Here is an 18306-nt window from a genome sequence, read left to right on the forward strand (position 1 = left end):
TCCCCATTGACCCTCTTTTATACACCCACTTTACAGTTGAATCATCATAAATTACAATAACAGAGCGTAATTGGTGCATATTATAACCGCGTTATGGGTTTTAGCTCAATAGCATCATGAATTCAGAATGTAAACATGACTGTAAGGAATTTTAGGAGTGTCCCTTAAATATCAATTCAGGTCTGCAATCGCTGTTCTCGATCCGGATCCTCATGAGGGGAGAATGACACACAGACACCAGACCAGACCATATCATATCATATCATTCTCTGACGTTTATTGTTCAACACATCATTATATATTGTTCGGCAAAGTAACACTTCCACGAGACTAACCAATAAAATCATTCTTTACCTTATCTGGACGTGACATACATATTTGATATGAGATACACGAGGGCTTAGGACAGAGAGTACAGATACAAGAAACACATTTCTAAGAATGGCAGTTTGTCGACATACCCTGATACAAAACAGGAAACAGCTTGCAACACATAAACTGTCCTGCAGAATAGGAAGAACACAGTTATACTGACTAAGAAGTTGTTGAGAGGCCTTATTATTTTACATTGCCCACTTTTATCCTGAAAGGATCACGTAGCCCTCTCAACAACTTCAGCAGTAGGTATATGTACATAGTGAAGCATGGCAATGTTATGCCTGTTTATCATTGTATTTCATTTTGCATCAGCAATTGTAGCAAACATGGGCCAAATAGTATCATAAGCAGAATACATACAGCAATCGATATAATGGAGGACATCCAGGGGGCGAACCACCCAAACATATAAAAACAATTCCCCACATTCCCTGATGTCCAGCGTTATCAGCTAGTTCCTTATTCAACTTATCCATTTACTGTTTCAGGTCCCTCCTCAGGTCCTCCTTATTCGCAGATTCCCGGTTAGGCACTGGCGCTGCGTGTTCAGCTCCTCCAGTGCTTCCACCGTTCACCCTTGAATCAGTCAGACCCTCCTCAGGTGCAGGTTTCACATGGCTTGTGTGGATCAACTGCAGTTGAAGGTCAGTCAGCACTCATGTTCTGGTCACTTCCAGCACTGTAGTCGGGCCCAGATACTTTGGTTCTCCTAACTTCGTTGGTTTCAGACACTTCACCAGAACCTGTTGATCTGGAACAAATGAATGAGTGGACTTTTCTGTGGGCATAGGTAGAGAAAGAGAGATATCATAGTTTATGCCATTTAATGTTTTAATCAGGGAATCCATATATTCCTCAATCACCACCTCTGTGTCACCAGTGGAGAGAAAGCCAGCACGGCCTTAGACCCAGGGTCGGGAAAGGTCTGCCCATTAGTATTTGAAATGGGGAGAGTTTAACAACAGGATGGTGACATTCTGAGTTCAGTTAACACAGCCAGTAGAACATCGACCCATGTTCTTCCGGTTCGGTGCAGGCTTTGTTTAAGCATTCTTTTAATGTTCGATTTGTCCGTTCGACCACACATGCCGACTGTGGGAGATATGGTATGTTGAAATGCAAATTTAAGTTCAATTCCTTCGTGAGTAGTTGCGTAACTTTGGACACGAATGGAGTGCCATTGTCACTTTTGATGACGGTTGGAATGCCGAATCTCGGTATTATTTCTTTTGCTAGAATTTTTACCACTGTTTTAGCATTCTCCCTCGCACATGGGAAAGCTTCTGTCCATTTGGAAAAGAGATCCATATTCATAAGCAATAATTTGTTGTTCCAGCATGGTGGCATGTGTGTAAAATATGGGCTGAAATATGTGCCACCAGAAACTGAATTTGAACCATTTATATTTGAATTTGAATGGCTAAACTTGAATAATTGCATTGAAAAACTGAATTTGAATCACATCATTTGAAATTGTATTGTTTAATTAAAATTGAATTTATTCAAAAACTGAATCTGAATTGTATCATTTGAAATTGAATTTATTCGTTTGGAACTGAAGTCCAATAAAATTTGATCCTCACTGAAAATTAAACTCTCTATATATCTTCACATTCACTTCTCACAATTCAGATTCAGTTCTCAAATTCAATTTCAAGTTACTGAGACAGACATCCGGGTAGTTGGAGGATGAAGGAAGAGCAATCGAGCGCAGATCGATAGATAGCGTTCATTGGCGCACAGGACTCCTCTTGGGCCAATCAGCACCAATGTTTTGGAGCACAGTACGTTACCCGCCATGAAACTATGGAATTACGATTGTGTCAATAATAATGAATGTAACTTTCTGAAAAAGTTACGTTCAGTTTTATAAACTATCAAAAATATTCCATTACAAAAGAAGAAAAACACAATTAAAATGAAAAAAAAATGAACTCAGTCGCACGAATTTAACAGGCTCTTCAAATATGCTTCATTTTTTGTTAATGTTTTTCAAAGATTCGTTTTCGCAAATCGTGGATTCTGAATACATTGCCACAGATTTCGCTTACACTTCGCAGTTTTTCGTTTGCTGTTTTGAGACAAACCTCTCGTGGGGGTGGGCTTAACAGTGATCTACTCTGATTGGATAGTGAGCTTTTGATGGACAGGTGCTCTCTGACCCGGATGTACAGACGTCACTCAGTGGCGCGCATATTGAAAGCTCTGCGGTGATTTGTAGTTATGCAATACGTCGGTGCTTTGTTGTATTACTTACTAACAATATGTAAATAATATTTGACCTATAATTATATAATTTAATATTATATGAGACCTTCGATCGTCTAATAATCGTCTTCGATCAGTCTGTAAAGATGAGCTCTCAGGAGAGACACGGAGCGGCATCATCTTCCTCCTCCTCTTGTTTTTTATTTATTTATTTTTATTTTTTAATTTTAATAATTTTTTTTAATGCAAAGAACAGGAAAATACAAAAGAGAAAGCATACGTACATCACATAATATCAACCAAAAGAATAAAGAAGACAAAAATAAATAGAAAAAAAATAAATAAATAATAAAAAAAGATAATAATAATAATGTATATAACAATAAAAGAAGAGGTAGGGCATTACATCACACAAAAATGTTCACATGAAGAGATCAAATGCAATGCAGATTCTAACAGTCCTTATGGCTTTCTTATTAGTAGATACTGAAATCAAATTTAGATAATTTTCTATTTCGTTTAAGAAGACAGAGAAGATATAAATTTGCATTTGTGAATATAGAATTTGCTTAAGAAAATAATTAAATTAATAACAAAACAGACATTTTCGTTTGTGGGGTCTGAATCAAAATACCCAAATATAATGTTTCTCATATGTATTGAGAAGCCTGGCAAAATCTTACACTTGATAAAAACATCAATATCATTCCAAAGCTTCTGAGTGTAATGACACGACCAAAATAAATGAACCACTGTTTCATCAGAATTCACACAAAAAGAGCACGTTAGCTCAATGTCAGATTTAAATCTTTGTATAAATTTCTTAACGGGATAGAACCTGTGTATCAACTTAAAGGAAATTTCTTTCACTTTATTTGTGAGAATGAATTTCTGCTGTCAAGACCAGATTTTTTTCCAATTAAGGTTACCAAACAAATTATTCCAAAAGGAAATAACAGGTGGAACAGAAATCAAATCCTTAAGAAATAAAGATCTTATAGTTTTTAGCTTTTGACTCTGAAAAACAGATTTGACCAACAGAAGTATCACAAGGTTTAGGAAAGGATGCAGTAGATGGGTGAAGTAATTACGGTTTTTACATAAACCAGAGGGAATAGCACTCATTACTGTAGCAAATTCTTTTGGGGTTACTGGTATTTGGTATTCAGAAAGAAATTCTGAATATCTGAATAAAAGACCTTGCTTATTAAACAAATGCTCCACTCCTCCTCCTCTTGTCCTTCAAGGCAGCTTGAAGTAAGTTCGTGTTACTGAAGTAACCAATAACATCGATAAAAGTTTTATTCATGTAACGTTACAGTGTGCAACATTTCTGGCTTTATTTTGCAAATTTATTGTTTAAACACTTCAGCTCTGCAGGATATTTAGAATTTTTTAGAGAATTAGGCATATCTGAATTTAAAAGAGCGTCCTGCCCACATACATTGGAGTAAATGGATAGAAATTGTCTAATTTTACAGAAAACACTCTAAATTTCAACACAGTGGTGGAATATTGCATATATTTTATTATATTTATTCACAATGTTTTGATAAACACATATAAAATATCATATTTTTATATATTTTTTTATTTTTTATTGTCATTCACAAGTTTGCAATGCACTGATGTCATGTCATGATGTTATGTAGTTTGATTGTTTGCACTTTTGCACAGTTATTATATTCAAGGACGTGTCAATGTAGACAGTGCAGATATCAAACTGGTCTTTATTCTACAGCAAGGCAGAAATCTTGGTGCAGATGCTGCATCTGCAGCTGTACATAACAACCTTGAAATTCTTAACCAGTCGCTCGGGAATACCAGCACAAGGCAGGGTCAGCAGCAGTCCGTTCAGCAGTCGGGGCAGAGTCAAACAGTGGACCAAGATATGGCCAGGTTTCAGTTTTGCAGTCATCACAATGACAAAACAGCAACATTTTATTTAGCATGCATTTACAATACAACAATAAATTTGCAAAATAAAGCCAGAACTGTTGCACACTGTAACGTTACATGAATAAAACTTTTATCGATGTTATTGGTTACTTCAGTAACACAAACTTACTTCAAGCTGCCTTGAAGGACAAAAGGAGGAGGAAGATGATGCCGCTCGTGTCTCTCCTGAGAGCTCATCTTTACAGACTGATCGAAGACGATTATTAGACGATCGAAGGTCTCATATAATATTAAATTATATAATTATAGGTCAAATATTATTTACATATTGTTAGTAAGTAATACAACAAAGCACGACGTATTGCATAACTACAAATCACCGCGACAGCTTTCCAATATGCGTGCCACTGAGTGACGTCTGTACATCCGGGTCAGAGAGCACCTGTCCATCAAAAGCTCACTATCCAATCAGAGTAGATCACTGTTAAGCCCACCCCCACGAGAGGTTTGTCTCAAAACAGCAAACGAAAAACAGCGAAGTGTAAGCGAAATCTGTGGCAATGTATTCAGAATCCACGATTTGCGAAAACGAATCTTTGAAAAACATTAACAAAAAATGAAGCATATTTGAAGAGCCTGTTAAATTCGTGCGACTGAGTTCATTTTTTTTCATTTTAATTGTGTTTTTCTTCTTTTGTAATGGAATATTTTTGATAGTTTATAAAACTGAACGTAACTTTTTCAGAAAATTACGTTCAGTTTTATAAAGTTACATTCATTATTATTGACACAATCGTAATTCCATAGTTTCATGCCGGGTAACGTACTGTGCTCCAAAACATTGGTGCTGATTGGCCCAAGAGGAGTCCTGTCGCCAATGAACGCTATCTATCGATCTACGCTCGATTGCTCTTCCTTCATCCTCCAACTACCCGGATGTCTGTCTCAGTAACTTGAAATTGAATTTGAGAACTGAATCTGAATTGTGAGAAGTGAATGTGAAGCCATATAGAGAGTTTAATTTTCAGTGAGGATCAAATTTTATTGGACTTCTGTTCCAAACGAATAAATTCAATTTCAAATGATACAATTCAGATTCAGTTTTTGAATAAATTCAATTTTAATTAAACAATACAATTTCAAATGATGTGATTCAAATTCAGTTTTTCAATGCAATTATTCAAGTTTAGCCATTCAAATTCAAATATAAATGGTTCAAATTCAGTTTCTGGTGGCACATATTTCAGCCCATACTAAAATCAATTTGCAGGTGTTGAAATAGCAATTCTGGATGTGGTAATGAGTCATGCTTCCTAGGCTTGTGACTGTTATTCTGTGCGCACGTTAGACATGAGTCCAGGATCAAATTTACTGCATTTCGAATCCCATTTATGCAATGTGTTTGATTGATCGACCGGATAACTTTTTCTTTCGAAACGTGCCATGATAATGTCAACAAAGTACTACTATTGCAGTCTTGGGCAGAGCCAAACGCCCTTGTTTATCCCTTAACAAATTAGTCTGGTCCAGTTTCACTTTATTCGAGGCCCAATGTTGAAGATCAGATTCAGATGGATTTACCAGTGTTGATTGCATCATGAAAACAGTCTCTTTAGCTTGATTCAGATCAGGGCTTACCACAACTTCCTTTGCAGCCCACTTTGCTACTTCATCAGCTAATCTATTACCTCTTCTAGTTCCTGTCATGTGTCCTGCCACTTTTATTACAGCCAATTTTGCAAGCAACTGTGCTGCTCTCAATAACTCTGCAGCCAGGTTATGATGTGATATGGGTTTGCCTTCAGCTTTCTTGACGTCGCTTTCTTCCCACATTTGGGCAAAAGTCATGTACCACCCCATAAGCATACTTCGAGTCTGTGTATATATTGATTGATTTGCCTTTAGCCAATTGGCATGCTCTGATCAATGCAAACAACTTAGCAGCTTGTGCAGATTTATATGGGAGCGAATAAGCTTCGATAATTCGATTCGGGAGTTCACTTACAGCATAACCACGCCAGTATATGGAATCATTTGGCTTGGAACAGGACCTGTCAATGTATCAATGATACCCCTCCTCCAGGGTGGATGATGAAATATCCAGCCAGCAGGAAGTACATGTGTTAAGGCGATCGAGACAGTCATGTGAATCGTTAGAATATTCACCTTTGGTTAGCAATTTGTGTAATGAAAAGGTTGGACCATGTACAACGGAAGTCGATTTAATGGTCAGATTAGCAGTAGCCAATAATATGGCTTCATACCCCGATCAACATTGTGCTGTCATGTGTTGTGTAGTAATGTTATGCATAATGGCTCCTACCTGGTGAGAGGTGTGCACAACCAATGGATGTGAGCGAACAATACGTTCCGCATCTTGTACTATCAACGACGCAGCAGCAACCACTCGCTAACATGCAATGAGGCCTTTGGCGACTGCATCTAGGGTTTTTTGATAAGTATGCCACTGGTCTGTATGTTCCACCATGGGACTGAGCGAGGATTGCTGCTGCTGTGCCTGCCGCCTCATGCACATACAGATGAAAGGGTTCACCATAATTCGGTAAGCCTAGGGCTGGTGGAGAGCTGAGGCTGTCACGTAGATGTTTGAAAGCCATGTCCATTTCATTAGTCCACTTTATAGGTTCCTTGGCCCCTGAGAGTGTGGCTTCTCTCAGATTTTGCCGTAAAATGAGCAGCTTGGCACCCATGGTCGACAATAATTTACTAAACCCAGAAAACTTTGCATTTGAGTCTTTGTTTTCGGGTTGAAATGAGGTAATTGTCTTCACACTGTCCGTGGAGAGACAAACTGTTCCTTTCTGCAGCTCATGACCCAGATAGTCAACTTTCAGTTTCACCCATTGCAGCTTTTTCTTTGGATTCTTTGAAACCAGCCTTTGCTAACACATTGCACACAATGGTTGAAGCGGCTGTGTATGACTCGACGTCCGGGCCGGCTACCAGGATGTTGTCAGCATATTGCAAAAGACATGTTCGTGGTGGCGGTTTGGTATTCTTCAGAGTAGCGTGCACTACAGCAGAGAACACAGAAGGCGAGTCTCTAAATCCCTGGGGCATTCTGGTACTGTTGACCTCCATACGTGAATGCAGTGTAACAGGTGCAAGTGGCACACTGAAAAAGGCAGAACACAAATCAATAACGGAAAAATTAGTGTGATCTGTTGGGATGGAGTTAATGGTTGTGCACACAACAGGATCCACTGGTGACAATGAAAAAATTCAATCATTAATGTTCCTCAAATCTTGTGTTAATCACTATGTACCATTAGCTTTCTTCACAGGATTAATTGGTGTGTTACATGGTGAGTGAATGGGTTTCAAAATACCTTGTTTCAGACACTGTTGTATTATTGGAACAATACCTTCCTCTTTTTCCTTTGACAGAGGATACTGTTTGCAGTTTACTGGCAAGTTAGAGAGGAGTTTGTCAACATGTGGTCTAACCATCTGGCCATATTACTTATGTATGGTTAAGAAACATCCATTGCTTTGGTGTTTGATTTGGCAACGGGTGACTTATTCCTTGTCCCATAATATCACCACAGTATGAGTACTATTATAGGTAAAATTGGTTAGTAAAAATTGTATTCGGATGGCGAACAGGACGGCAGACAAACAGCTATATGCTTTATACCTAGAGAAATTTGACTTCGAGATTGAATTCTTCTTATTATTTGTCTTTCAAAATAAGGATCCCCCAACTATATTAAAACCTGAGATTAAGATTCTCCTTCTTATTTATCTTTCAAAATAAGGTTCCCTTGACTACAGTTGCTTTTGAGGTATATAGCCACCTTCTTATTTGTCTTTCAAAATAAGGATCACCGACTGTAGTCGTAACTGTCAAATAATCTATTACATTTTGTGTGTAATATTTCAACAGACAGGGATTCTCAAAATTGTAAATAATTTTGTCCTACCAGTCTGGAAATATCCCAGATGAGCCCCCAAGAACTGTAAGGAATTTTAGGAGTGCCCCTTAAATATCAATTCAGGTTTGCAGTCACTGCTCTCGATCCAGATCGTCATGAGCGGAGAATGACACACAGACACCAGAGAGTATCGTACCATTCTCTGACGTTTATTGTTCAACACATCATTATATATTGTTCAGAAAAGTAACACTTCCACTAGAGTAACCAATAAAATAATACTTTACCATATCTGGACGTGACATACATATTTGATATGAAATACATGAAGGCTTAAGACAGAGAGTAAAGACAGAATAAACACATTTCTAGTTTGTCGACACACCCTGATACGAAACAGGAAACAGCTTGCAACAAATCAACTGTCCTGCAGAACAGGAAGAACACAGTTGTACTGACTAAGAAGTTGTTGAGAGGCCTTATTATTTTACAATGCCAAATAAAAAAAAATTCTACTGCATACATTATATATTACTTTAAATCATTGTCGAGTGGTTAAAACAGTTAAAATGAGGCATGAATCATTGATAACATTTTTTGTTGTCATATAAGTTAAAGTTGCCTTGAGCATTCTCATATTTCAAAGTACCTCTAAACGCCATCCCACACTGTGTTGTTGGTGTCTGATTGTTCACAAACAGTATGCCGTTGCTCGGCTGTTTTGAACATCTTTTTACCTCTTAACGAAGAATGCAGAAGAGCTTCTATGCACTGTATATATATTTATGCCTTATGTTTTATGGTGTAGGTACAGAACCTACCACCAGGGGCTAAGACTAACACTAAATACAATCCCAGCCCTAAATCTAAACCTTAAATCTGATTGGTTGATATGAGTGTTATTCCAGAGGCAACAATAGGTGTGTTTACATGGGCCCTAGTATTCCATTTATGATTGGACTAGTAGCCGATCTAAACTTAATTCGGATTGTATGGGGTGGTGTAAAACTTTTATAATCTGTTTGAGAAGAACATTTTTGCCATGTCAACGCTTGATCGGATTGCTTTCTAAAACTGGGACATTGTGTGCATATCCATAACTGATGCAGTAATGGTGTCATGATGAAGATGGAATGCTGAACTCTGAGAAGACTTATGACCAATAGGAGATTGAAGCATCACACACTACTGACCTCTAATTTTTCAAAGAAAGATGTATTTTATTGTTACTGTATAGTAAGAAAATTGTATTTGAACATTTTGTATAATTTTTTTATTTGTTATGTATTCTTTAAAACCAGAAGGTCGTGCATGATATCATATCTTTGTTTGTTGCATTGTCTGAAATAACCTCCCATGCACAAAGTTTAGTGTGACTGCCCCTTCAGCTCTCTTGAGTGTGCATGAAGAAGAACCACATCTCAAGGGCTCTGATGCATGCGCCGACTAGGCACCAAACTCCCGCGAACATATAAATGAGGTATAAAATTGTCAATTATAAACTTTAATAGTAAACACAAAGCACTCCATTTCACCTTAATTTAACAACTGGGATATGGCAAATGTCCGTGATCATTGCGGATTCATTCACGCATTGTTAAACAGCACCCCTTCAATGTGAGGGAATGCTGTGTAATCGTACAATATACATATGTCACAAGATCAATTCAGATTTTATGCTTTTGACATATAAACACGCACATCAACCTGATCACTTTATTTAATGTTCAGGTAAACAGTACGTTCGGAATCATTGAATGGATTGATTGAATTCCAATAAAAAAAAAAAAGTGTCAGTTTAAATGAAGCTAGTGATATTGATCTAAGCACTTGTCCTACATGGGTAATTGATTTTAAGCTGTTTTATTTACATGCCTTATTTCACATTAACAGGTGAGGGAGTAGGCCATCTTCTTTGTGTCATAAAGCAGAACCTTCTGGCTGTACAATCTCAAGCTGAGAAACTTGTTCAGACACTTTGGGCCTGCCCACCAATGGAAGGTGCCAGAGTCGTTGCCACTGTACTAAGCAACCCTGCCCATCTGGTGGAGTGGTAATGTTTTGATAAGATAAAACTAATTCATTTAATTTAAGCATATGAAATATGATTAAATATCTTAAATGCCAGCTTATTCAAATGCGATAAATATTTTGTCACAAGAACATTTTGTGTTTGCATATTGATAAGATGATACAAATTCTGAAATGAAAACCGGGGACATTGACTAGAGCATCAATATGTAATTGAAATAAACAATGTTATTATCTATTAATTAAATAGGGTGACAAATCTGTTTTTGTTAATATATATTCGTCAACACACACTTATGTACTCTAAAACTGTTGAGATTATTGGTTGTAAATGATAACAAAAGGATGATGCTCTTTCCTGAAGATTGTTCACTTTGTTTCTAGCATCTGGTCGGTTGCAAAACTAACAATGGCAGGTAGTTAGTAGAACAAGACAAATGATAAGACAACTTGAAGCTGCTATTGTGAGCAGCCCCTCATTAAATTATTTCCCCTCAGGACATATGCCTGTCTCACTCAATTTATTAAGGCATCATATGTTCTAATTTGTTCTTGAATGTGATCATTTCAGTTGTGGTTAATGATAAAACAAAAAACAATTGCTTTGCCATTGCAAATATTGAACATCCCTATTTGCATATGTAAATATGCATGAATGAAAGATAAGTTTTAGATGAACATGTGCTCAGTGCTTCTATAAGCAAAATCTAAATGAAAATGACACTTTGAATTATTCAACCAATGATTTAGAATGTATTATCAGGCAGGGAAGTATGAAGACTATGGCTGAATGCTGCATGCTAAAAAGGGAACGCTTGCGTGAAAGACTGAGGATTTTGGGTAGTCCTGGTCCTTGGGATCACATTATAAAGCCTGGAGGCCTTTATTGCTGTATTGGACTCACTGGTGAGTGACATAAATAATACATGCAGTCTGTTCTTATACCACTTTCTCCTTGGTGAGCTTGCAGTTTAATGGTAACATTCTAGAAGGGCAGCTTAATACTTTTTAGAATATATGGTAAAAATTATGTGAACACCCCCTAATAATTGACATGTTTGGCTAATTCAGCCATTCCTCTGGACATATCATCTTGGTTACTGTCGTAACCTCCATTCCATGATGGAGGGTACGAGACGTTGTGTTAATGTAGTGACACTAGGGGTCACTCTTGGGAGCCCCAAACACCTATGATCTTTGAGAAAAGGCCAATGAGAATTTGCATGCCACTCCCCTGGACATACGGGTATAAAAGGAGGTGGTTCATAACCACTCATTCAGGTTTTGTGCTGAGGAGCCAATGCAGGATCCTGGACATTCCAGCAGGTAGTACAGCGTTGGGGCAAGAGGGACACAAACTCTAATTCCCTCCATCAGGGAACGGAGGTTACAACATTAACCGAGATACCCCTTCTGTCACTCACTCGACGTTGTGTCAATGTAGAGACACTAGGTGTCCCTATACGAAATGCCCCAACTAGCTGAACCGTATTATGTGGACTGCCGATGCAGGTGCAAGCAAGCTGCTGCATGCATAATAGCAGGTCCACCGGTCTGAAATTAGCCTCCCCCAATGCCCCAAAAGATGTCATGTAGTTCCCCACATCTATAGCTCTGTGTGCGATCCAAATAGATGCACAAAGCACGCATTGGACACAGCAATGATAAGGCTGGGTCTGCCTCCACCCGGGGCAGCTTCGCTTGCAGGCTAACACCTGACCCTTAAAGGGGTCATGGGAACATTGGGCACATAGCCCGGTTGGGGTCTCAAGACCACATGAGAACACTCAGACCGAACTCCAGGCAGGTGTCACTACCAGAGGATGTCTGCAGGTCCTGAACCCTCTTGATAGATTTTGTGGGCACAGTCTTCAAAGAGGGGGCTTTCAGCTCAACAGGTTGTAGGGGCTCAAACAGGGCTCTCTGAAGGCCCAGAATGACCATGGAGAGATTCTGAGGGAAAGACGCATAGCCTAGGTGCTGTTCAAGAACCTGATAATCAGGTTGTGCTTCCCCAAGGACTTATCATCTGCCGCATCGTGGTGTGCTGGTGTAGCGGCCACATACACCTTCAAGGTGGAGGGGGACAGCCACCCCTCCAGCCTCTCCAGCAGGAAGGAAAGCATAGACCGACTGCACATTTCTGGGGGCCTTCGCCTCAGGAAGAAAACCAATTTGCAAACAAATGCCACTTCAGGGCAAATAGCTGACATGAAGAGGGAGCCTTGGCCTGACTGACCGTGTCTACCAATGCCAGTGGTTAGCCAATTAAATCTTCCACGTCCCATCCAGGGGCCAGACATGGTGATTCCAGAGGTGTGGGTGCCAGATGGTGCACCATCCCTGAGAGATAAGTTCCTACCTCAGGGGAACTTGCCGAGGAGGGGCTGTCGCGAGGAGCATGAGTACAGCGCCACAAGGGTGACCTGTTCCCTGTCCGCCCTGACCTTGCTCAAAGTCTGGGCATGCCGGCTCACACATGGAGGGAACACACATTTTCACAGCCCCCAGGGCCCGACGGAGAATACCAGAGCAGCAAGTGGGAAGATTTCTTGGAAGCAAACAGGTCTATCTGGGCTTTGCCGAATCAACTCCAAAACGGCTTGCCCACCTGGGGGTGGAGTCTCGACTCTCCCTTGAGAATCACCTGCTATGAGCACAGTCGCTGCTAACTCCGGAGGAGTAGACGGCAAGACAACGTGCGACCTTGGCGGTTTATATATGCCACCGTCGCCTTGTTGTCCTGCCAGACCAAGTCAAGTCAAGTGGTTTTTATTGTCGTTCAACCATATACAGTTTGTACAGTACTCAGTGAAACGAGACAACGTTCCTCCAGGACCATGGTGCTACATAAAATAACATAGGACAAACACAGAACCACACAAGACTACACAGACTAAATAGCATACCTCTATATAGGGCACATGCAAAAAGTATGGGACAGTACAATAAATTACTAAAAATTAACAGGACAATAGGCACAGTGAGAGACAGTGCAGTGCCAACCAGTACACAGTAGAGCAAAAAGATGACAGTTTATAAAAATGCCAAATGTAAACATAACATACTATGAGATGGTGTTCTATGCACATAGCAGTTATTGAGGTAGCAACCAGGTATAAAGTGACAATAATTAAAGTGCAGCTCATTCCAGTCTCTGAGTATGTTGGCTTGGGGGTCTGATGGCTTGGGAAAAGAAGCTGTTACACAGTCTGGCCGTGAGGGCCCGAATGCTTCGGTACCTCTTGCCAGACAACCGGAGGATGAAGAGTTTGTGTGAGGGGTGTGTGGGGTCATCCACAATGCTGGTTGCTTTGCGGATGCAATGCTGTTTGTAAATGCCTTTGATGGAGGGAAGAGAGACCCTGATGATCTTCTCAGCTGTCCTCACTATCCTCACTATCCTCTGCAGGGCTTCGCGGTCCGAAACGGTGCAAGTCCCAAACCAGGCAGTGATGCAGCTGCTCAGGATGCTTTCAATAGTCCCGCAATAGAATGTAGTGAGGATGGGGGTGGGAGATGTGCTTTCCTCAGCCTTCGAGGAAAGTAGAGATGCTGCTGGGCTTTCTTGGTAATAGAGCTGGTGTTGAGGGACCAGGTGAGGTTCTCCGCCAGGTGAACACCAAGGAATTTGGTGCTCTTGACAATCTCCACAGAGGTGCCGTCGATGTTCAGCGGAGAGCGGTCACTCTGTGCTCTCCTAAAGTCAACAACCATTTATTTTGTTTTGTCCACATTCAGAGACAGGTTGTAGGCTCTACAACAGTCTGTTAGCCACTGCACCTCCTCTCTGTATGCTGACTCGTCGTTCTTGCTGATGAGACTGTTACCATTGTTATTATAACCAGAGTTTGCATTCCCCCCAGCGCTAATGCTAACGAAGCGCTCTGTGAACTCTATGGGGCTATGATCCAGAGGCTTTTGCCTTGGATTAATGGCACAAGCCTCTGCAGGGTGAGCAGTACCGCCAACAACATGTTGATATGCTAACACAGTCGTGGTCCTGTCCAGGAGCCAGTGGCTGCATGCCTGTGCACACAGTGCCCCAGCCTATTTTGGAGGCGACTGTCACAACCACAACGAAGCACTTATCTCAAAGCACTTACCTCCCTCCATGTACCTGGCATCGGGGGGGTCAGCAACGGGGGAGGAGGGGCTTTTTGAATGTCCTCGTTGTTCATCACAACCGCCTGGCCATGGGTGTGAGTATGGAGCGGCCGGGCACGTGAAGGCGGGGGCCGTGTTAGTGACGCCCAAGCCTCAGGTGCTCAGTGTCTGGTTGCCGTGATAACGGTGGTCGTAAACACCGGCTGTATGACTCAAGGAGTGAGGAAACCACTTTTTTATTGAAAATGCTTCCTCGGGGTCCTAGTGCCAGGCCGTGTGGCAGGGGAGCATCCATATAGGTTCAGCCATAGGACCAAGATGGACATTGCCTGCCAAAGTGCTTGAGTCATGACATTAGTGGCCCGGAGGGCGAGATCGGTCGGCGAGCGCAGCTCCTGCATCACATCGGGATCAGGACAACCCACGTGCTGCTCTTTCAGTGCCTTGGCCTGGTGTACTTGCAGGAGGGCCATGGCATGAAGAGTGGAGGTGACCTGTCCAGTGTCACTGTAGGCTTTGGTCGCAAGAGATGACGTAGGGGTGTGCCAAGTGATCCCACCTGATTGTGGCATTTTATGGGCAAAAGTGCACTGCCACCAGCTTATCTACTTGAGGGATCTCCGTGTAGTGAGAGCGGATGAACTGGGTCGTGGCCTTGTGAGTTCATAAGAACTTTGGGGAAAAAGAACATGACGTTGGCACCCCATTTAATTAAATGATCACCAAAACTATTCCTTTTGTTTGTGTCATTAAAATGAACAGTGTATCTGTTTCCCTTCTTTAGAAATAACAGATTTAATTTGGGGCAGTGACTAAACTGGTGTCATTTGTTTGTGCTCGATTTGTGCCGGGTTGTGCTGTTGATGGAAACAATCGAACTAATTCCCTTACATAGAAATAACAAAATTGTCTCACGGATCTGTGACATCGGTCATGCATTTACCTCATCTCGTCCAATGCACTCATTGTTTATTTTTGTTTTTTTTTGACAGTTTGATCATTAGCAGTAACTTCACAATTCAAATCCAAATTACATGTGCCCTGTGTTTGTGAGTGCGATAAAGTTAGTTTTATATTTGACATTCATGACAATACCCATTAAACTCTCCGTGCATATCACATTTTCAAGCCAAAGCAACCTGGACATGCATGAGTAGGTTTTCTTTGCCTAGTACAAAGCTGTATTTAAATATATATATTTTTTTTCATATACATTTTATTAGCCCTATTAATCAATTAAACAATTTAACCATTTGATAGTTTGACATCACAACAAATATGAAATGTTCTTAAAAATATCCCTTTCATGACACAAGGCTCTGTTTGTGGAATTTAGATTCTATATTATTTCAAGTAAATATATTAGTGTATATTTTTGTAATATTCTAATTCCAATAAACTCAATGACCGTTTGACCTAGAGACATGAAACCAACTGTAAAACACTATATTCTTTATATAGCACAAAACTTGTTTTTGGGAGTAAATGTTCTGTACTTTTATATATAGTCATTGAGTTTAATAGATTTATAGGAACGATTGAATCTGTATAAAAAGTACAAAACTGCACAGCTCCGAAGAATAAATCTGAACGAGTGGTTGCGAGCCAGCTCCTTTTATACCCATATGTCCGGGGGAGTGGCATGCAAATTCCACTCGCCAATTCTCATTGGCCTTTTCTCAAAGATCAGATGTGTTTGGGGCTCCCAAGAGCGACCCCTAGTGTCCATACATCGACACAACGTCGATTGAGTGATAGAAGGGGAACTTATCATATATATTGTATATCTTAGTGCTTTGCTATACAATGAACTGTATGCTATGTCATTAAGATTTGTCTTCACTGTAACTGCTTGAATAGCCAAACCTGTTAATTAGAACTGGGGGTGTTCACACACTTTTGGCCGTATGTTGTTTTTACTGTAAAATTTGTTACAGTGATGCATTTAAAAACTACTTTAAATATTGTAAAGAAAATAATCAATTTCATGTTCTCTATAAGCTCAACAGGCTGAATTTCTTCAGAGGAAACACATCTATTTGTTACCCAGTGGGTCTCTGAATGTTAGTGCCATTAACAGCCGTAATCTGGACCTTGTTGCTGAATCCATCCACCAAGCCTTGACCTCTCCCCTCTGACCCTGTGTTAAAATCATACTGAAGCTTTAATAAACTCATCTTATTCAATAGATAGATATTATATATTCAAACAGAGTACCAAGGACACTAAACCATTTGCACTTTGAATTTGTTTGGCTCATATAGACAGATGTTCTCTGTAGTTTGCACTTGGCGAAGGTATAGCCAAATTGCCAAAATACAGCACTTAATCTATAATTAAATCCATAATTCATTGACAGAATGGCAATAACCTTTGCTGCCTCTCTGTTTGCTTGTTGTCTTTGGAAAAATAAAATGCAAAGAGCCATGTCAGTGCCAGTGGGGTGTTTTAAGTGCAAGTGTTCAGAATAGATTAGGTGAAGTGGTGCATTTTATAATAGATATTGGTACTTTTAAGGACATTTTAATCAATTAGTACTGTATCTGAATAATCTGTGATATTTTTGATTGGGCTAAAAAGAGTAACCCACAATAGAAAATAAAAGTACATAACCAGACATTGTGTTCCCTCTCATTTAATATGCTCACGGAATGTATTAATTAGCAAATTTAACTTTGTTCTGGTCCACTCAAAGGTGTGGATTGATATCAGAGAAGTGTTTTAAATTAATAGTTTCTTATACAAGACAAGGGAAACTGTTCATGCTTTAGGTGTTGTGGCAAGAATCTTTTTTTTTTTTTTTTTTTTACAATGTGGGGTAAAATGTGTTTCAAAAACAAAATGTGATGATGTGCAACTTCAAAGTCACTTTCGTAGCACTACAAAAAGATGTCCAAATGGGTTAACAAAGACAAAGTTCAACGTTAGCTTTACAAACAGGGTTATTTTACTAAAACACAATAATTTATTTTGTTTAGTTTTAGCTATAGCTCTAACAAAAACGTGTCTTACATTTTTACTTTTAACAAAGATAAGAAAGTATCTCTCTAAAATGACAAGTTAAGGATATGCTGCAAACTAATTCACATATTTGCTTGAAATATGAATATATGGCTTAACAAAGGTAAAATTTCACATTAGATCAACAAACAAAGTTATATAACACAGTAATGCATTTCATGTAATTTTAGATGTAGCTTTAACACAAATAGTCTTCAGTTTTTATTTTTAACAAAAGAGAAGAAAATGTGTTTTTAAACAATAGGTATTAGATTGTGAAGCACATCTCTAATGTTGTCACTTTAATGATGATGAACAAAAATAAAGTATAGCATTCTAGTGTTTTAGCAAACATGTTCGTGTTACTGCAACACAATAATGCATTTTACAGAATTATAGCTGTATCTTTAATACAAAAGTAATAAATTTGTGACAATGAGATAAAATGTGTTTCTAAAACAAAGACTACTGTTAATAGCAAAACTCAGAGCCGCTTTAAATATGAAAAAACAGTTAAAGAAAAAAGTTTTGTATCGTTATTTCAACAGAGTTTTGTTACTAAAACACTATAAAACATGTCATGTAATTATAAATGCAATTTAACACAAATTGTCTTCTATTTTTAATGTTAACAAAGAGAAGAAAAACAAAAGGTAGCTATTAAGTTGTCAAACACATCAGTAACACAGACACTTGATAAACAAAAAGGTTTAACATAAAATTTGTTTAATGTTATTATTTGAGCATACACAGTTGTATTCATTAAATTTAAAATGTATCTTTATCA

General features: G+C 39.2%; 1 protein-coding gene across 1 annotated transcript in view; it reads left to right on the plus strand.

Moving 5' to 3' along the window:
• Positions 1-17129, plus strand: part of got1l1 (glutamic-oxaloacetic transaminase 1 like 1) — a 34285-nt gene extending 17156 nt beyond the window's left edge. The window contains exons 6-8 of the mRNA XM_052107959.1: positions 10275-10434; positions 11176-11318; positions 16521-17129. Of these exons, the coding sequence (XP_051963919.1) occupies positions 10275-10434; positions 11176-11318; positions 16521-16657 (440 nt within the window). The 3' untranslated portion in view covers positions 16658-17129. The remainder of the gene's footprint in view (positions 1-10274; positions 10435-11175; positions 11319-16520) is intronic.
• Positions 17130-18306: the final 1177 nt, after the last annotated feature.

This window comes from Xyrauchen texanus, chromosome 37, assembly GCF_025860055.1.
Source record: "Xyrauchen texanus isolate HMW12.3.18 chromosome 37, RBS_HiC_50CHRs, whole genome shotgun sequence".
NCBI classification, from domain to species: domain Eukaryota; kingdom Metazoa; phylum Chordata; class Actinopteri; order Cypriniformes; family Catostomidae; genus Xyrauchen; species Xyrauchen texanus.